General features: G+C 39.9%; 3 protein-coding genes across 11 annotated transcripts in view; 2 read left to right on the top strand and 1 right to left on the bottom strand.

Annotated features, from left to right (window-relative positions):
* MICAL-like (protein) overlaps positions 1-5,062 on the top strand; it is a 38,723-nt gene extending 33,661 nt beyond the window's left edge. For both annotated transcript variants that reach the window (XM_011155012.3, XM_011155016.3), the window contains 8 exons: positions 665-988; positions 1,279-2,741; positions 2,808-3,039; positions 3,521-3,856; positions 4,007-4,142; positions 4,227-4,455; positions 4,555-4,667; positions 4,741-5,062. In XM_011155012.3, coding sequence (XP_011153314.1) covers positions 665-988; positions 1,279-2,741; positions 2,808-3,039; positions 3,521-3,856; positions 4,007-4,142; positions 4,227-4,455; positions 4,555-4,667; positions 4,741-4,931 — 3,024 coding nt within the window. In that variant the 3' untranslated portion in view covers positions 4,932-5,062. The remainder of the gene's footprint in view (positions 1-664; positions 989-1,278; positions 2,742-2,807; positions 3,040-3,520; positions 3,857-4,006; positions 4,143-4,226; positions 4,456-4,554; positions 4,668-4,740) is intronic.
* A 2,519-nt stretch (positions 5,063-7,581) lies between these two features.
* On the top strand, positions 7,582-10,248 carry bora (aurora kinase A activator-like protein bora). 2 transcript variants are annotated; one of them, XM_011155018.3, is made up of 7 exons: positions 7,582-7,826; positions 7,956-8,280; positions 8,384-8,681; positions 8,766-8,851; positions 9,115-9,306; positions 9,366-9,576; positions 9,683-10,248. In XM_011155018.3, exons 2-7 carry the CDS (start codon positions 8,005-8,007, stop codon positions 10,174-10,176), a joined length of 1,557 nt encoding a protein of 518 aa, XP_011153320.1. In that variant the 5' UTR covers positions 7,582-7,826; positions 7,956-8,004; the 3' UTR covers positions 10,177-10,248. The 2 variants fall into 2 exon arrangements, with proteins under 2 accessions (XP_011153320.1, XP_011153319.1); XM_011155017.3 differs by having other exon boundaries at positions 7,901-8,280.
* Positions 10,249-11,821: 1,573 nt separating this feature from the next.
* LOC105191544 (forkhead box protein N3) lies at positions 11,822-20,503 on the bottom strand. 7 transcript variants are annotated; one of them, XM_025305727.1, is made up of 7 exons: positions 20,317-20,445; positions 19,104-19,351; positions 17,187-17,602; positions 16,652-17,088; positions 16,235-16,538; positions 15,992-16,097; positions 11,822-15,907 (listed from the first exon to the last, which is right to left on the bottom strand). In XM_025305727.1, exons 3-7 carry the CDS (start codon positions 17,578-17,580, stop codon positions 15,622-15,624), a joined length of 1,527 nt encoding a protein of 508 aa, XP_025161512.1. In that variant the 5' UTR covers positions 17,581-17,602; positions 19,104-19,351; positions 20,317-20,445; the 3' UTR covers positions 11,822-15,621. The 7 variants fall into 7 exon arrangements, with proteins under 7 accessions (XP_025161512.1, XP_025161510.1, XP_019700809.1 ...); XM_025305725.1 differs by lacking the exons at positions 19,104-19,351; positions 20,317-20,445 and adding exons at positions 19,535-19,629; positions 20,181-20,300; XM_019845250.2 differs by lacking the exon at positions 19,104-19,351 and having other exon boundaries at positions 20,317-20,503.
* Positions 20,504-20,700: the final 197 nt, after the last annotated feature.

Here is a 20,700-nt window from a genome sequence, read left to right as displayed (position 1 = left end):
TGCTACTGGTGGTGGTGGTGGTGGCGGCAGCGCGCTCTCTAAATTTCTTGGAATAAAATCGCACTCGAAACGAGTGGAAATTCGGAAGCTGGTGGAAGCCGTAAAATTACTGCCACTCGATATCGCGAAGATCGTACTCGTTCATCTCACTCGAGCTTGGAGCGAATCCATACGGCCGAATATTCGGATCGATTAGAGCGAATTTGTTTCTGTGACGCCCGAGGCGTCACAGAAACAAACTCGGATTCACTCCTCGATCTCGAACGCGTAAATATTCGTTCGACGATTCAGCGTGGAGAATTTGCTCGACACGAGTGAAACGTTGCATGAATTTGAGGGACTCTGCCGTCACTCTGCTTTCTCTCGAGGACACTTGGATCAGCGAACAATTGAATCCTTTTCTTCCGTGTGTAAATACAAAAGCGAATTACACTCACGATCCCCCCTCCCCCCTCCTTTCGTTATAATTTATCGACTTGTAGAGCTGCGTGTATCTTTGCTCGAAATTCGCAGTGCGGGCGAGTCGATCGATCATACAACCGAGAGAGAGAATTTCAGCAAATTTAGAGAGCAGACGTCGCTCGCTCGTTCGCTCGCTCCTACGTTCGTTAACGCTAAATATCTGAGACGAAAAACTAATGGTACTCGTTGCGTGATAACATAGGTGGGGTCGCGTCTGGGAATGCGGAGGGATCCGTGCACCGCGTGCGGGCTGCCGGTCTTCCTGGCGGAGAAGCTGCTGATAGCGCGCGCTCCATATCACCGTACTTGCTTCCGGTGTGCCCGTTGCGGCAACCAGCTGACGCCCGGCAACTACTACGAGACCGAGGAAGGCCAATACTGCTGTGAGACGTGCCCGGACGAGGAGGACTCCTCCGCCGGAGTGCGTCGCAAGTACACCGAGTCCATCGTGGCCGACGTGGGACGAGAGATGAACGAGGTCTCTACGAGGTCGTCTCTCAGCGACGAGGAGAAGACGGATAGAAAGGTGAGTTTTGATTTCTTTTTCTCTTGCCTTATGGCTGTGGTACAACGGCTGTGGTAGCAGTAGTACAGTTGTTGACGTAGAAGGAAAGTTGTGGCATGTTCATTTCGATGAACTTCGTCCGGTGTCCGATGGGAGAGACGATCTCTTCCAGAAATGATTAAAGACTCAAACTCTTCTATCGAATACGGAGGCTCATCAAGGTCAGCGCCGCAATCTTTCGTTCATTGACTATACACACCTGTCGCTCTGAGGAGATACCATTCAGGCTCACGGAAGGTATCATTTCGCAGGCCGCCGCGCGAAGTCTACTGGAGAAGACCGCGGTACCCGACCTGATCTCCCACACGTCGCAGATGCGAAAGAGTTTCATGGCCAGCCATCTTCTCTCCGAGAAGATCGACGAGTCCACTGTGAGGGACGTGAGGAACGTCAAGGTCGACTCGGATTATCGTGAGGGAGCGAAAGGCAGGATCGATTCGGCATTCCCAGACGACGACGAGAACGAGGGGCATGAGGATGAGGAGAAGGGCGAGGAAGAGGATGAAGAGGAGGACGACGAGGAGGAGGAGGAGGAGGAGGAGGCGGAGGAGGATTCCCATAATTCCACGACGGATGATTCGCCCGTCAACGTGAAGGGCCCCAACGTGGAGCGATACGATGTACATAGCGCGTTAAATAGCTTAGACGTTAGAAATAAGGAGGATCAGCGACCGACTGCCATTTCATTCCATGACGTAGATAAGAATAATAAAACGGAGGATACCAAAGAGTCGTCAGGACGCGCTAATTCCGCAACGAGCATGTCCTTGGTTCAGAGGAGACTCCTAATGTTCGAGGCTGCTGACAAGGTAGACTACGTCGACAAGAAGGATCGCGAGAAGAGTGCCTTCCGGGAGACTAAAAGCAGTCCTACGGCGCGGGACGCCACGGACGACGTTCAGAACGACTCCTGGGACCAGACGCCGGACGTTCTTCGGGCGAGCGACGAGGAAAATCCGAAAAAGTGTCTCAAGGAGGGATCAGAGATCAACAGCGAAGAGAGCTTCGCGAATGTCGACGAGCAACGAGAACAGAAGAAAGAAGAAGAAGAAGACTCGGCGATTACGAATTCCGAGAGACACGAAGATAGCTTCTCGAGAGACATCGTGCAGATGAAAAGCGAAGAACGTTTCGATAATAACAAACAGATCGAAGACAGTCGGGTAATTGGTGGTACTGAGAGGCAAGAAGAGACCTTCGCGAGGATCGAAAACGATCAGGTAGAAGACAAGGTAGAAGACAAGGAAGATAAGACGACAAAGAGGAGGTTCTCCGAGAACGCCGCGGAGGGCAATTTGCCGCCGAGCGCAGACGTCGTCGACTTGAGTGTCGTTGACGACTATCCGGAGAATTTGAATCCCTTCAAGAGCGACGAAGAGGACAACGTCATGGAAAGTAAACGGCAGACCACGCGAGGGAGCTCCTCGTCGAGGAGAGGCAAGGTGTCGACCAATCCGTTTGACAGTGAAGATGACGAGGAGGATGTCGAAGAGGAAGTCACACCGCCGAAACCGGCAGCTAGAAGTAGCAAACCGGAGAGCCGAGGAATCGTCAAGACGACGGTAGCCACGAAGCGGCTGGTGGCCGCACCGCAGATCAATTTCCATTCTTTCTGGAGCGACGAGGAGGAAGAGCGCGACAGCGACGGCGAAGGACGAGACAGAACGCCGCAAGGGAGGAGCAACGCGCCCGTTCCGAAGCCGCGCACTATCAAGTATGATTTAGCGAATTTCATTCCGACCTTTCGAGATCACGCTAATTTTCTCCTTCGCCCCGACAGGACCACTCCCGAGATGAACGTGATGCCACGAAAAGGTGACTTGAGTCGAGGAGACGTGTATGCGTCTAATAGCTCTTTAACGAGCTTAGAGTCGACCGCGACTGTCGGTGGCACGTACAGGAAAAAGAAGCCTGCACCGCAGCCGCCGGCCGTGAAGAAACTCTTCCCGTCCGCCCAGCCGGACCAGACATCGCCGGTTAAGTCGTGCGACAGCACATTGTCCTCGTATCATGTGAGTTCGAGAATTTCATATCTCGAGTCAATTTGTATCTTGGAACAATTCGACATTGCAACCATAAGTTCTTTTCGCAGATGTTTCTAATTGGATGATCGGCCTGTTTTCCAGGAAAATTTATAAGAAGCTTATAGCTATATATATAATAATAGTTTCTAGAGATGATAAAAACAAAATTTTACACACATGTCTTTCGAAAAATTCTTCAATATTTGTAAATAATTTTCTAATTATTTCGATATTTCGTGTCATACATAGTAGAACACTATAAAAATAATTTATAGATATAATAAAAATGCTGAAGAAATGAAAATAGTGAAATCAAGTGGTAGTATTCGATAAGAAAAAGAAAGCTTCATAAATATGGTACAAGCTACTGATGGTTTAAAAATTGTCTTTAAGCTTAAAGTGTTCTCACACACGCACGTTAAAGCGAAATCAAATATTCGTTGTTTGACTCTTCTTCTCATTAACGTAGAGCTTATCGCCACGCACAACTCCGCGACCTCGCAAAACCAAGCCGGCGCCTCTACCGCCGACGTCTACCAGTACGCCTTGCAACGTCGCGCCGATCAGCGACACTTTGAGCGCCAGTGAGTCTTCGATTATCGAATTTCACGGCAACAGCGACGATCACAATATGGAGATGTGGCAGGATCAGAAGACCAACAAGGACGAGGCGAATCGGAATAGGCAGAGCTTGAACAGCGTCTCCGACGATCTCTACAAGTCCTATGCCGATAAAAGCGTGCAAGGCAAATGGAAGAGGAAGAAAGGGCCCGCTCCGCCGCGACCAATCCCACACAGGAGGAAGGTAGGATATTCTGATATTCAGCAGATATTCAGAAAATCTCTTCGTAAACTAAATTCTCGTAGAGATATTAAAGGGCTTGCGACGAGTTCAGTTTTGAGCGCGTAAATTTGACGAAAGAAATGAATGAGACATACGTGATTTTGTTTGCAGATTAAAGTGATATCCATGAAGGACGTAAAATTGGAATTGGATGAGATCGAGCTGCAACAGCAAGGCTTGGAGAAACAGGGTGTACGGCTGGAACAGTTGATACGAGATAAATGCGAACCCAGACAAGGAACGGAGGGTGAGCGTCCCAATGTATCGATTTTATAATCATTATAGCGATGCGTAGGATGTAATTTGCAATTAATCCGTCCGCAATCGGTAGACTCGCCGCTCGGCATAGACGTGGAGGAACTAGTCTTGGAATTGTTCGCGTTAGTGAACGAGAAGAACGAGCTGTTTAGGAGGCAAGCCGAATTGATGTTGCTTCGACGACAACAAAGATTGGAGGAGGAGCACGCCGAGGTAGAATATCAAATACGGTGTCTCATGTGCCAACCGGAAGCCACTAAGACAGACTTCGATAAACAGAGAGAGGAAGCTTTGATACAAAGGTGTCTAAAAACGATCGACTTGTTGACTTTTCCCGTAAAAAAATTAAAGGCGTAGAAAAATGTTCGTGATATTGACGGTCTCTCTCATTCTTTGTGCAGGTTAGTAGAAATCGTGGAGAGAAGAAACGAGATTGTCGAATGCTTGGAGATGGATCGTCGCAGAGAAGTGGAGGAGGATAAGAGCATAAACAAGCATATGGGTCTATTTGCCGGTAAGCGAGAAGAGAGAACGTGTATATTTTTATAAAATATAACGTGAACTGCTGTTCAACATTTGTCTTTCAGCGAGAAACAAGAACGAGCAATCGAACAACGACAATGATTCCTCCAATGTAGTAAAAACGGCGAAAAAAGGAAAACTCAAGGAGAAACTGAAAGAGAAGAAATTGAAAAAAGTTTCAAAGAAAGACGCCGATAAAGACGTGGACGAGACTGAGGTGAAATCTAAACGCCACAATAAGCGAAAATGGTTTTGAGCTACGTCAGCATTATTACTGTACTTCAATAGATATAAATATGACGCATTTAGTATTTAATACTTTTATATATATTTTTAACACTATTTGTTATTTGAAAGATGTAGAAATATACGCTGCGATTATTAGTACAGTCGTTAACTTTATTCTTCCCAACATAATTAGATTATTTTGTAAAATAAAGCAGCGAGATAATATCAAATGAATAACTACATTTTATTATGTGTACTACCCATATACAGCACAGATCTCCAAAGGACATCCTGAGGATATCCCTACATCCTAAGAACGTCCTCAGGATGTCCTCTGGAGATTTTGTGCTGTTTGGGTACATAGAAACATTTGAAGGGTAATTTTGCATGATCGAAAGGAAAAGGCAAAATTTATCTAACCGCAAATTTAGTAAAAGTAATAATGAAATATTTTAAGAATTTTATAGTTTGAAGTCTGTGGTTTTTAAATATATCTTGTCGAATATGCAGTTTACTCATTTTTTATAATACACGGATGCAAATAAGAATCTGTTAATTGTTACAAGTTTTCATGCATTTCTCGTTTAACACAATATATCTTGTTAAGATGTAACAGTAATTAAAACGTAAAAGTAAAAACGTAATTAATTTAATATTTTCGAAAACCAGAGATTTCAAGCTGCATAATGTTTCTTAAATTATATTATCGTGGCATTTTTTATCGAAATTATAATCTATTGAATTCAATCTATTCTTTAAGTATTAGTAAAGTGACATATTCGACCAATACTGACATATCATAAGCTCAAATCCTAGTCAAAGTAAGTGGCGACTCGTAGCGAAGACTTCGGAACTAATTTTCAAAAATAACGGGTCTAATAATCACATGCATACTTATTGACCCGTTAAGATAACAGGTCTAAAGCCAGCGGCACACGGTGCTTGTTTTCGTGCTGGATTGCTTGCTGGATGAAAATACTGTGTTCTGATTGGTGCATTTCCATCCATCTTCGGAAATGTACCAATCACAACGCAATATTTTCATCCAGCAAGCAATCCAGCACGAAAACAAGCACCGTGTGCCGCTGGCTTAATAATTCTATAGACCCTTTATTTAACTTCTATATATAACGGGTCAAGATTCTTAGACCCTTTATTTAATAAAAACTACTGTGGTCCGAGTCTTAGCTAAAAAATTAATTTTTTTTAGCCGAAACTCGAACCACAGTAGTTTTTATTAAATAAAGGGTCTTAAGCCCGTATCAGACTATGGATTGGGATTGAGATTAGATTGAAATTTGACCAATTGAAAAAGAGAAAATAATCTCAAGTATAGTAAACTTACTCCTGATTGGTTAAATTTCAATCCAATACTCAATCCCAATCCGTAGTCTGATACGGGCTTTAGAGTCTTGACCCGTTATATATAGAAATTAAACCCGTTAAGATAACAGGTCTATTCATTCTATAGACCTCTTATTTAACTTCTATATATAACGGGTCAAGACTCTTAGAACCTTTATTTAATCAAAACTACTGTGGTTCGAGTCTCGGCTAAAAAAAATTAATTTTTTAGCTGAGATCGGACCACAGTAGTTTTGATTAAATAAAGGATCTGAGAGTCTTGACCCGTTATATATATATATATATATAGAAGTTAAATAAAGGGTCTATAGAATGATTAGACCTGTTATTTTAACGGGTCAATAAAATATACGCGATTATTAGACCCGTCATTTTTATAAATTAGTTCTGAAGTCTCCGCTACGAGCCGCCACTTACGTTGACCAGGATTTTAAGAAATATTTTAATATTTAAATAGACGAAATTTAATAGGCAATAATTTCGGCAAAAATACCGATAACGAGATGATTCTGAAAACACTTTATAGCTCGAACTTTTTATTTTTTATACATAATAAATTAATTATGTTACTTCCGTTTTTCGTCAAGATGTATGAAGCCGAATAAAAAATGGTGACCGCCGAATATTTAACTTTTATTTGAATGTTTATATTGAAAACCTATTTGTATAAAATATGTGAGACGATTTGGTAGAGTAAAAATTTAATATTTTTATTTATTGCAGATATCGTATGTTAATTCGTTTATTTTCCATAAGCGTTGAAAGTCGAAGAATCGGTTTTTTCTTCAATGTTAAATAACTCGATGCAAAATAATCGTGATCATGACACAAGAGTAAGGAAATGAAAAGAGATGTTTCACACTTTTAAACAGTACTAACATTGTGTATGATTCTTATTTATTTACACGACACAATTCGACAAATTTCATCAACAATTTTGGCATTTGACGTATCTTGATTTATCTTGACATAACCCTGTTAAATAATTAACGTGTATATTCAAGATTATGTCTCAAAATTAAAGAGATACAATTTACTAAATACTCCTCGAATCATCTCATTATCATTACTTTTACGAAAATTACAATTCGACGAATTTGTTTTTCATTTCGTATCAACATAAACGATCTTTTATTTTATATTACATTTGTATATTAACAATATATTTAAAATTATCTGTATGTCCTTACATATCTGTATATATATTTGTATATTTAACAATATATATATTATTCCAAGTAGCAGACAGACGTCAAATGATGTCAAATAATAACGAATCTTAATAAATAACTAGCCTTAATGACAAATCTCATGGCAAAAAGACGTCAGGCTGCTACTTGGCTATTTCTAATCTTGTGTTACAAGCAAACTCTCTTTACAGATTTTGCCATTTCTGCTGAAAAAAGAACTCAGGATCACATCGCTTGTACTTGTGCATAAAATCTGAAGAGGGCATGTTTCCGCGATAGCGACCGGAGTCACCGTACCATCAAGTTTAAAAGAAATTAAGACGCCTAGCTCGCCGGCTGCCAAGATTTGCAAGAAACTTCGATTTACGGTTCGTAAATAAACGTGCAGTAGATATTTTCATCACGTTGAAACATGTGAAGAAATTCATCAAAAATTTTACAGTTGATGGAGCATTCGTGTGTAAAAATTACGAAATAAACCTCGCACATTCCAACAGAGGTTACATCGTGGGAACGGAGTGAATATCGTTTCTCGCAAGTTGTTTTATGATGGACGAGTTAAGATGGCATACACCAAACAAGATGAGAAATCGCGACAGTTCCTTGATAAACAGCCCGAGGTTACATATGACTCCGGTCAGACGAAACGAGATCCGTCCCAAACGTATGGCATATCAGAACAATGCGGGTTGCTTCACCGTTCTGCCAAGTTATATTACTCCACCGTCTGGATTGACTAAGATCACCAGGAAAAATCCATTTGAGGCTGACTTGAACAGTAGATTACACATGTCCATGATCAGTCCAACTATATTTGCCAAGGTTATATGTCTGCAAAGAAGAAAATGCATGTTTTCATTACATTTTATTGAATATTTATAATTGGTATATGATAAACGAGATAACCTGATATTGTCATATGTAGGCCCCAGACTCTATGGTTCAACAGTCACCAGGATTTAGATGGAGCATAGATGAGTTAGCACATATACGACCAGCAAAGATAGAAGAATCTCCTATGCAGCAGGTTAATTCTCCAGATCCCGAGATAGAATTGCAAGCTCAGGCAGCTATAGATCGATTTTTCAAGAAAAATCAAATAATTCCTAGCCCATGGCTACATAAAGAAAAAATAAATAAACCATATAGTGAAACAAATACTCCTAACAGAATTATGGATATTATGAATTCTACCAAGGAATTCTTTAAATCAAAAAAAGAAGGTATGAGTTCGTTTTATATATATTTATACATATAGAGTAAAATGAGTAATATTTGAAGATTCAATTTGACTATTTTATTTTCAGCATGGACTCAGACAATATTGTCTTTACCTACAAATCTGCCACAAAATATTGAAGATGCTTTGAAATCTTTTTGCACATTTACTCAGGTTGATTTGAAACAGCTATAAAGTAAAAATAGAGAGTATATATAGCGAATAGAGAGATTAATTTTCATATTGTATTAATGAGCATATTTATAGAATTTCGACTTTTCCATAGTATTGTATTATAAATATGTTTAGAGTTATATTATTATAAAGTAAATTATATTATATTTTTATTATATTATATTATTATATTATATTATTATAATAAGTAAGTTATATTATTTTAAAGTAAAATCAATAAAATGTTCATATGTTTTCAAAAGGAACAAAATACAGATAATGAAGATGTAAATTCAAGCAACAACTCATTAAGGAGAAAATTATTTTTTAATAACGACAATGCTGACAATGATAATGAAAGCATTGCATCTCTATCATCAGTTGAAATGAATGGATCTATGGTCTTATCTGGCAGTCCTCCCCAAAGTGGAATGTTTATCCATGGAACATTGAAGGTATGTATATAAGCTGATATGTGATATACATATATATAAATTAATATCATATGTTTCAGGGATCGCTAAAAAGTAGACGACACAGCGACAGATCTGTAAGCTTATCACCGCCTTTTATGTCGCCGATACAACTCGATAACGAGAATGGTATGCTGTGTAAAAAATTTAAACGTTCATGTTCGATCACACGGCTAGACCTTGTAACGGAAATGAGCATAGACCATATAGATGCGGACGAAATTCAAAATCAGCGCTATGATTATTTGTTAGGTAAGTATTTCTACGACGAAGGTAGCCCTTCTTTTAATTTGAAATAATTATATAATTATAATTTTAGATAATTATATCATTTCTGTTACGTTAAAAATTATTGCAGATATATCCCGCAATACGAATACGGAGGCTACAGAAGATAATCGTGAAATTATAGTTGTAAATAATGAAACTAATTTATGCGGCGGTTCTGCTGACGTAGAGACATCGAAATATACACATCCAATTAGCGCTATTGTACAATTTAAACCCGTCGTGTTAAATAACCAAATTCATAATGCTACTAGCTTAACGTCTGCAACTGAAATAGAGAAAAGTTGCACGCATAAAAGTTACAAACAAAGTAATACAATGTTTGGTACATCCGATCCGTCGAGTATCTTAAATTCAGTTCAAGACACCGGCTACCAAACTTATAGTATGAATAGCATAATGCACACAGTAGATGGTTATAATATTTCAATGCAAAATCCTAAAGTTCAATCGAAAGAACAAACGGTAACGTCCAATCATGATGCCCAATTGTCTTGGAAAGAAGATATGCCAAACGTATTTAGTTCTACACCCTCTAAATGTAACAAAGAAAAAAATAGCTGATAATAGTAGTCAGATGTATCAACTACGCATAATAAAACAATTGTGCTACATAATTAAAATTATAATTATAATAAATTTAGCAAATAATAATAATAGTAAAATTTTTATATACTTTTAACCTTTTTATGTATTTTTAAACTTTTATAAATTTTTATATAATATATAAATCTATTTTTGTCACTGAACTAGTGTACACTTCCCAAAGTTAAAAAGAAACAGATATACAGTTGAAACTTGGGAAAAGAGAAGAAGAAGAGAAAACTAGTGCAAGATAGAGCAGTTCGTTCAATGATAGAAAACAAACATAATCCTTCTTATAAATAATCGATACAAAGTACTGTTGTGAGTGATTTCAATTGAATATATCCAACTTTGCCTTTGCTTCCAGTCAATCTGATGCCTTTTAAGAAAATTGAATTATTGAATTAATAAATTGGATCTAAATAGTTTGATGTCAATAGCACATATATCTTGTTCTAAATTTTAAAATAGTTGACATATCTATTGTATAAATGTTATTCTATCAAATGTTTTTCTTTATATTACATCAAGAATATTCGTTTTACTCCGACTGATAAATTATATGAAGTGCACAAATTTTTCAATTTTGTATTTTTTAAATTGTATTTTTTAAATTTAATATAATATTGCAATATATAGAATCTCCTTCAATGAGAGATATTTTCTTAAGTACAATATAGTTCACAGTGCCATTTTATACATATCGTAAGAAAAAATATCTTCTCTTATTATTCTCTTAGTATTTAAACCTGCAATAATACCTGCAGAAATATTTTGTAGGAATGCCTTGTTAGCATACCTTTTGTATAATCATTGTATACCTTGTTGGTACATTAAATATACCATTAAACTCAGAAAAAAATTAAATTATTATATTTTATTAATTAGTACGTAATTAATATCTTAGATTGTAATACTAGTGAAAAAAGAGGCTGAATAAAATAACCAACTCGCTTTATAGTTGATATTTTCTTCATTTGTTTCATTAGATAAAATTTCTTTGCAGTTACAGCCTAAAATATTAAATATACTCAAGATATATAAGCAAGATCAAAAACTTAACAAACATTTTACAGCATGATTTGTTTAAAATGAGTAATAATAATAATGATATAATATATATATATATATATGTATAACTGTAATATTACATATTACGCCAACAAAATTCTTATAACATATCATCTGTAGATACGTACATATGTGTATATATAGAATATCTCTAAATTCCTTGACCAAAATTGTGAAGCCAATTCTTCATATCATGTGATATGAAGAATAGACATCAGTAGGCTCTTTCTACACCATTCAACAACGATGTCGTCATCATCGCATTTTATCGCAGTACAGTTTCTCTATCATATATTATATCTGCGTAACAATAATGTAACGATATATAACGAGATTGTCGTTAAAAGTTGCAGGTTGCAGGATAAACCTACGGAAAATGGTTCAAAGAATTTTAAAACATTCTTGTAAACACATGCATACATATATGTACATATATGTATATTTATATATGTATAAATTAGCATATCTGATCTTCCAAAAACTCAAAGAATTCTGCATTTGGCACGATGTCATGTAATGGAAGCAAATCAAACACATCATGTCTTTTGATTGTCCCTAGCTGGTTACACATCATAATCTGCTTTGCTCCATACTTTGCTTTTTGGTGTCTTTGTCATACACGTGACTTCGCCTGTCAGCCGGTTACAATAGTAGTACGCTTCCGCACAAAAATAACCGTAATAAATTTGAAACGAATTGTGATCTACCTGTGAATTTAGCATTCGTACGATGAGTCGGCGCTATGTTACAAATATGCGATCTTAATACTTTTTTTATTTATTTTTTTTTCTTTTCTCTACATAACGCAATTGTAGAATAAAAACAGTCTATCGCTCCGCTGACTCCTGACCTCGTGACTAACGCATTGCACACAAATCCCACTTCATCTCCTAGGAAACCGGCTGACTAGAGTATTGCGCCCAATGCCAGGATTTACTGTTGTATTGCTTTACAATTACGTCACTAATCGATTAATCTATCGCTTCAATAACCTATCGATTAGCTACACGTACTTTACGATAATAAATGGCATCCCACCCCCTAAGTAATTTAGAATTAACTACATGGAAGAACAGATCTTCAGTCGTAGCAAACGAGAACTAGACTAAGAGAATGTGTAACAAATCGTGAAGCTTTAACATTTAATTTCCATACATTATCAGTTTAAAGATGCCAGTTTGTTGTTTAATCGATACGAGGATAGAGTATTCGAGGTGTGAGCAAGAATGCCAATTAATTAATAATATTCATAGTTTATATAGAGATAACTTTCTCTCCCTCCCTCTCTCTCTCTCTCTCTCTCTCTCTCTCACTTTTTCTTTCGTTCTATAAATACAACATAATACATAGAATTTTAAAACTTTCATTCGCGCGCGGAAGTATAACAACGATATAATATCGTACTAACTTTTGCAATAGTATCACAGATAATAACGACGAAATAAAGAAAAAAAAAAGAAACAAAAAATATTAGATTGCTTGTAACTATTTATAACAAATTTCGCGTAAAGTACGTAGTGTTGAGCAGAGCACGCTTAATACAAGTAGCAGAACGTAGCAGTAAGTAGAATAACTTTCAATTAAAACAAATGGGACAGTTTTGAAGACCCGTTTTTCCTTGTTTAACGATATTACAACCGAATCAATATTACATTGAGCATGGCATTCTTTCTTGCACCTACACGTTGAATTATTCATTAGTTTATTTCTGTAGTGTAGCTGACTAGCTACAATCACATTAAATAATTGCTGTAGCGCACCCTGTCCATTGTACATTTCGAATTCAAGTTTCAAACTTCTGACCGTCACGACCGATCTTTCCAATATCTCAAATAACATTGTATGCGGTAGCAACGTAAAAAGGTGTGCCGTTGAATATTTTACAAAAGCATCATTAAATTACAATACTACTACTTGACTCCTACATATACAATTGCACGTAATTGCGCGTTATAAGAATAGCGTTCTGCGCTTTAATCTTTTTCTTATCCTTAGATCGAGAGATATATCAACAAGTCGACTGCCCTGCAGCGAGTTTTGTACCATCTTGCCGCCCCTACACCACAATGAAATCCTCATTATCGCGCAAGCGCACAATGCGCGTGTGATGATAAAGTAATATTAACTGCATTTGAACTACATCATCACGCGTGATTGTGTTTTACCTCACTGAGTGGGGTCACCCCATTGAAACTGCCTCTTCCTCCCCACCCGGCTGCAGTCAACGTGTTAATGACTCGGTTGTAGAAACGAGGCAAACGAGGTGAGAGCTTACAAGAGTTTTGACATAGTAGTATATAACTTCACGCACCACGAATTGATGATATGTAATAAAAATCGATCAGGTTGCGCTACAACAGCGTGTTCGTATAATGTCGTTCGAATTACTATATATTTATACTTTGTATAGTGATTTTTAAGCTAATAAACTGCATACCAGCGAATTATTAGGAAGAGCTTTTATCACGCGGGCAGCGCCCTGTAAAAATATATGTTCTCTCTATATAGAACTACGTATTTTTTTTTTCTTTTTATAATGTATGCAAGACCAGTTTGTCCTAATATTTTGTTTCACAAGCGCCTGCTAGCTGTGGCGCACGCGCGCGTGTATCTTACAATTACATGGTATTATCAAACTTTACCTTAGCATTACAGGTTTCTTTTATAAAAATAAGATGTCTCCATGTGTAGCGCTATCCTTCTCTTTCTCTCTTTCCCTTCTCGTGCCCGCCCAATCGATATTATCGGCGTTAATTGTAACACATTCAGTCTCCAACTGAATCCCAAAACTGGTCTGTGGATACATTAGAAGGTCTACATATGTACAACACTGTCGAAAATCATCTTGAAAGCCACAAAGAGTAGAAAAGGGCACGACGAAATAATCAAATTTCTTTGTTTCGGAACCGTCTTTTGTGTGTGAGCATACCTCAATATTTGTTTTCCGTTTTTTGCTTTTGATAATACGTTTGTGGCACTATGTTGTACATGATAATGATGCACATGGCGTGTATGTGTGTGTATGTGTGTATGTGCGCGCGCGTGGGTACGCATATATATATATGCAAGGTGTGCTCAGTTTCACATTCAAAAGCACCGTACAATAGGAATTTCTTAAAAAGCCAAATCATAAAAAATATTTACTACTTTCTTTTATTCCAAGAAATAGACTTTAGATTAGGAAAATTGGAAATATTGTTTCTCTGTGGGAAATACAATTATATTGTACAATTACGCATGATTCACAGACAGTTGATCGATCAAGTACAACTCGCAATCGATTAAATCGTGAAATAGAAACAAATTGAAAACCGCTTTTAAAAGTGAACAAACGAATGAGAACTTCCAGCGTTCAGCGTTTCTCACTAAAACTCCACCGCTATTTCCAAGCGTAATTTGCAAACACCTTGTACACATATGTATATATATATGACTGAGTATGTTAATCTTAATGTGTGTAATGTGTACATCTGCATATATATGCACGTACATACGTTTTATGTACATATATACACATATACATAGAAATATGTATGCGTGTAATTGTTTCAAATATATTATCGATTTCTCTATCGCGCGAATATATACAAGATCTGTTACAAGAGTAACAAGAACAATTTCTTCCGACTTTTTTTTCATTTCAATGAAACGTAACTACCAGTCCCTTGTGAGTTACCCTTGTGAGAGATCTCGTAGATGTTAATTATGCCTCTATACATATCTACAAAAGAAAAACTGATATAGAACTCTATCATTAATTAAACTCTCTATGAATTAATATGTATAATCGTCACAACAGTTCTAAAAAGGTTATCATTACTTAGTTCGGTATGTAATAATTTCTTTCATTGATATTTCACGAACTATGTTATCATCGTTTCAACAGCATGTTTAAAAAGTATTTCTTTAACACTACATTCCTATTATTGCTTGTTGTTTAGTGCTACCGAATGTATTTTGGCATACAGCATGTTGTAAACCCTGAGCAACCACATCGATCATTTCAAAATGCATCCGATTCTCGTTCTCTCTTCGGCACATACTAGAAATCATGGAAGAATTTACCGTGCGTATACTGTATTTATGGTGTGTGTGTGTGTGTGTGTGTGTGTGTGTATTGTGTGGTATGTGGTCAACAAACAAAATCAAAGAGACCTCCAAAGTGGTTTTGTCGCGTTTTCAGAAAAATTGCATGTAGAATTTACCGACAATACTATATAAAACGTGAATCGTTTTAGAAATTTGTCACTAGACGATAGAATTTTCAAGTTTTTTTTCTTTCCCACTCATCGCGCGCGAAAATGGAAAGCTCTCAGTTATACACTTTCTGAAATGTAACAAAATTAGTTAATGTTAACCCCTAATCTGCTTTAGGTACCGACTCCCATCCCTCCATTCTCGCCATCTCTTACGTCTTTTCTCAGGAGTACTTGAATAATCACTCGTAGTAGAACGTCTTTTTGGTTTCGAAATCCCCTCCACTTTTGGCGCTGGATTAATATCTTGTGACGACACGTGATGAGTTCTACAATGACTTAGTGTACTGACACCAGCCAGGTTCAAAAGCGCGTCCGCACCCTCCGCTATCTTCCTCTGTTCATCGAAATCTGGATTTGTCTCGTCTTCGTTTGAATTTTTACTATACAGCAGGAAGAAATCAGAAACAATACAGGTTGTTTTCTCGGCACGATTCTCAGTATCAAAACGCCAAGTGTATTCTTACCTTCCCAGTTTTAACGAGGTAATACAACTGTAAGTATGATCTTCGCTGGAACTCCTGGTGATTACAGGCACCAACTTTTCGGATTCCGGCAATTTTCGTTTACGATCTGTAAGAATTGCATTGAAGCGTGAGCATATAAATATGATGCTTAATCCCGATTGTTCTTTTATCTAATCTACAAAGTGCTTTCCTTCCACTATCTTACGTTACGAGACGTATATATTTTAGGTATATCCAATGTACCTTTATTGTGATTCAAAATGATAGGTCCGTGTTTGAAAGAAAGCATAGCAGCTGCCGCTGCATCAACATCGCTATCTACTTCAGTTTCTGTGCTATCACTGATATTGCTAGAAGCCAGTCTTTTGGATAAGTATGGAAAGAGAATTGGATCTGGGAGACGTGTGTTTGCGCATTTCCTGGGCGATTTTTCCGACGAAGATAGATTCTGAGTAGTAGGTGGCGGGAAGGGGGCGCGAGATAACGCTTGTAACAGATTTGGGCGGTATTGTGCATCTACCATCCATAACGATCCTTTGCCCAAATTCTACGAACACAAAAGGCACACCATGAGCGCATTACGTCATTCGATACACGTCACCGGCACTTTTGTAAATTGCGCTTATGTTTTCTTCTAGAGATATCCCCAGGTGTACTTACCGGAGCTTTCTCCACCTTGCGAAAACACTTGTTAAGACTCAGATTGTGTCTGACAGAATTTTTCCAGCCGGTGGGAGCGTTCCTAAAGTACGGGAAGTGGTCCAAGATCCAGGCGTAAACCTCCTTCACCGGAAGCGCTTTTACAGGACTGTTTTCGATGGCCATAAATATCAGGCAGGAGAATGAATACGGTGGTTTACTATTTCTGTGTAAATGAGGATCATACGGTATATGGGTAGGATGCTTGTTGCGATTAGACATTGGCAAATTATTGTTGCTCAAAGAAATCTTCGTTTGATTACTTGGTGATGTATTGCAGTGATTTTTCACAGACTGATCCTGAAATATATGCATCGACTTTTGACAATTTTTCGCGGGATGCTGATAGTTTTGTCCATTTCCGTTCAGCGTTACGACATTCGTTTTTCCATTACTCTCTGTCGGTAATGTAAGAAAAAAAACAGCATAATTAATACAGTAACCGCACGACGTCTGCAGAGAGAGCATGGTAAAAATAAAAAGTGATGTTACGTACCTGGACAGAAACTATCGTCCAAACTCGATATGGAATTCGTGTTCTCGGAAAAATCCGCCATATCGTCGCAGACATTGTTGTTCAGCATATTCTCATGCTTCATATCCTTGGATGGGTTAGAAATTTCTAAACCCTTAAGTAAATTTTGTTGATGCAGCCAGCTGAGCGAAGTCAATTCGTCGTCTGACTGACTGTTCTTCTCGATGGATTTTTCACACTTAGAAATTTCACTCTGGCATTCGTTGTTGGTTGCTTTTGATTCGACCAGCACACTGGCGTTCTCCTTCTCTTTATCGTTCATCGTATAGGCTGCTTCTCCGAAATTAAAATCCTGAGTAGAATTCAATTCTATGTCAGTTTCAATACCTGATGCATCTGGCCTATCCGGTGGCATGTTGGGTAGAGTCTCTTGGTCACTGCAAAACAAAGTTGTCTTTTTACTCTCTACCATCAGGTAGCAGTATCTCTACTATCTCGCAGCATGCAAATTTTTTACTTCGCATCGAAGAAATATGCATATATACATTCGCTCGTGGTGATTTATCAATGAGCAGACAACAACTAACACTAAAGAATTCCTCCAATCTTTCGAAAGATTTACACGAGCATATTGTTTATTAGAGCGATGATTTTAAGCACATTTTTATTGCTTCGAAATAAATCTGGCCTAAGATCTTGAATCTTTCCGGTCTGTCGGTTGTGAGGTGATTGGTCTACATTTAAAGGCAGACTTAAAGAACCCGAGAAACGCAAGTAATTCCGTTGGCGTCCCGTTGCTAAGCAACCGCTTAAACATGAACGCATTAGCTACGTTCAGCAGAGAAAGCTGCTTAGCAACTGTTGTAAAACTCATGAATCTGATTGGTGCATGCTCTCGGATTCGGCTACATTTAAGAGCATACGCCAATTAGATTTGCAAATTTTACAACAGCTGTAAAACAGCTTTTTCCGCTGAACGCAAGCAAATTGATACTGCTACATAATTCTGGCCGATCTCACATTGTAGATCAGTAATTTTTCGATTCAGTTGAACTTCCGTTAATAATCTCCGAGCAGAGAGCGGACCGTTTCGCTAGATCCGCATTTAAACGTCATATTATCCTTCTCAATTGTCAGCCACGAGACGAAACAATTCTCTCTTTACGCAGCACATCGTCGCACAACTTATCCTTCGTTCGGACTATCTACGTCAACATTGTTCTCGCAACAAAGTTCGATCTTTCGTTTTCGATAGACAAGTGTATCGTTTACGATAAGAATATCCCCACGATATTCGCCTCGACGATATTCACGCGCAAGTGCCGCAGGTCGCATCTCGCGAGGCGGCACGCGCGCTTAATATCGCGTTACGGCATAAAAATGCCACGAAAACGGCAAGAAACAGGCACGCGGCCCGCTTTTCTATTTTTGGTGCGTCGCGTGTGCGCATGCGAGAGAGAGAGAGAGAGAGAGAGAGAGAGAGAGAAGAGACAGTCGCACGTGAGAGGGCGAGACGTGCACGACGTAGCGCGAAAGAAGAGAGGAGTGCGCACGCGAAGTCGCGTAGGCAGCCAGCGAAATTCAATTGCCCGCACATGCGCACGAGGACGTGTGCGTGTAGCCTCGAGACCAGGCGCGTCGCGAAAGCGGCGGATCGCGACGTCGCACGGGATTGTTTATCCGCTAATAAGCGACAAAATGGCCGCGCTATCGCGAAGCACATTGGAATTTCGAATGATCGCGGCCCCGCGACAAGGACAGCGGTCGTCATTCGCGGCGACGCGCTCGTTCGAGACGACGAAGCGTCAACATCCCCGAAGACGATCCCGTTCAGTCGATCCGGACGATTTCCACGAGGAGTCGTGAGCCATGGCGGCGTCCGCCTGCATCGCATACTTGCAACGTGCTCCACGTCGCGCACGCGAGTCGCGAGCGTACTTTGAAATTCAGCCGCCTCTCTGCGAATTCCGTGTCACTGCGTTCGATCGTGACGACGACGATCGTTCGGTCAGAGCCAATGCTGTCGACGGGCTGTCGCCGGAATTTGACTGCGCTATTTACATCTTCTCTCTTTCTCTCTTTTTCTTCTGCTCTCTCTCTCTCTCTCTCTCTCCTCTCTCTCTCTCTCTCTTTCTTCTGCTCTCTCTCGTTCTCTCGCGGTTTCGCGGTGCATTTGGTCGTCGTTGCTGCAAGAACAGATTTCAACCTGTACACACGTTAGCACTGAGAACTGAAAGACCGGTAGAATCTCTGGTACCGATCCACAGGACGCGATCAACGAACACGTGAAAAACATGATGCGGGCTACTTTACACGCGCGTTAATGAGGTCAACTTTGGCGTATCGACGACGCGGAGAAGCGAACTCACCGGGACCCCGGCGATCTCGCACGGCGATCTCGTATCTGGTGGATGCGACGGCGCGGGATCGCTTCGCGGACCGTGACGACGGAACGCATGTCGGCCTGCAATACTTGTTGAATTCAAATATGGAGTTGATAATGATTACGAAACTCGAGAGCAAAAACGAAAATGGCCACGGCATCACTCGGCACACGGTATCAACATGGTGTACACACTCGTGTGGATGCACTCGTGGAAATTACATAAGAAAACGACGTGGCCCTTGGGCCGTGCAACGACGATGACGACGACGAGGAGACGAAACTCGCGAGGAGACGCGCGACGGAAATTCCACGGCGAGCCTCTGAGGCCGTCGCGTGCGAGTTTTCTTGCCAGTTCTTTAAATCGCGCGTCGCCACGCCGAGAAATATATCGAGAAAGAGGGAGAGGGAGAAAAAAGAGAGAGACAGAGAGAAAGAAAGAGAGAGAATGCGTGTGTATCGTCGCGACGACGGGCGAGACACGATTCTCCGATTTCAAGTCGCGACCGAGAGAATCGTCGTCTTCGTCTTCGTCGTCGCGCAGACGACAACTCGCGCCAACGGTGAAGCGGTCGCGCGGCCGTGCGCGTCGCGTCGCGTCGACTTAAATTAAACGCAACAACATCTTGCACCTCCTGCTTGCGTTTCTCGCCGCCACTCGCGTGTTTCGCGTCCGCGGATCTCTCTTGCTCGCGAGATACGCGCGTTCGTCCACAGGACCGACGCGATTCGCGTGCTACGCACGCACGGCGACCGCGGGGAACTCACGTATTTCGCCGGACAGACGGTAGTCTCCGTTAGTTTTCTAAAGACAGGCATCGCAGGCACACTCTACACAACATCCAGCTGATTGAGACGCCATATTTTGACGTCATCACGTGCTCGTCGGAGGAATATACTCCACGCGTGAATGTACGCGCGCGATTAATCGCGCGATACACTCGGTGGCTCGAGTCTCGACTCGTTCTCGAATTACAAACGAACGCGCGCGAGTTCTCACGCCGCTGTGTGTTTCGCTCCTGAGTTTTTGGAAGTTTTCGTGTTTTCTCTTTCGTGCCTCGCGACTTCCCTCTGCGGTCCATCATTCGTCAATTCATTATTCTCACTGTTCTCACTGTTCAATTAGTTCGACCGGACGGCTGGTTTCTAAAC

Source organism: Harpegnathos saltator, unplaced genomic scaffold, assembly GCF_003227715.2.
Source record: "Harpegnathos saltator strain DR-91 unplaced genomic scaffold, Hsal_v8.6 scaffold71, whole genome shotgun sequence".
NCBI lineage: Eukaryota > Metazoa > Arthropoda > Insecta > Hymenoptera > Formicidae > Harpegnathos > Harpegnathos saltator.
The sequence above is the reverse complement of the archived record's forward strand: the minus strand, read 5'-3'. Positions and strand labels throughout refer to the sequence as shown.

What these genes read in the sequence shown, in the direction of transcription:
- LOC105191544 (XM_025305725.1), bottom strand. Translation starts at nt 19,623, where the DNA reads ATGCGTTCCGTCGTCACGGTCCGCGAAGCGATCCCGCGCCGTCGCATC. An exon ending in GCGAGATCGCCGGGGTCCCG is followed by an intron (nt 17,603 to 19,534) that starts GTGAGTTCGCTT and finishes TTTGTTTTGCAG; the next exon opens with TGACCAAGAGACTCTACCCA. An exon ending in GCAAGGTGGAGAAAGCTCCG is followed by an intron (nt 16,539 to 16,651) that starts GTAAGTACACCT and finishes TTGTGTTCGTAG; the next exon opens with AATTTGGGCAAAGGATCGTT.
- bora (XM_011155018.3), top strand. Translation starts at nt 8,005, where the DNA reads ATGATGGACGAGTTAAGATGGCATACACCAAACAAGATGAGAAATCGC. An exon ending in CTTTAAATCAAAAAAAGAAG is followed by an intron (nt 8,682 to 8,765) that starts GTATGAGTTCGT and finishes TTTTATTTTCAG; the next exon opens with CATGGACTCAGACAATATTG. An exon ending in CTTTTTGCACATTTACTCAG is followed by an intron (nt 8,852 to 9,114) that starts GTTGATTTGAAA and finishes TGTTTTCAAAAG; the next exon opens with GAACAAAATACAGATAATGA.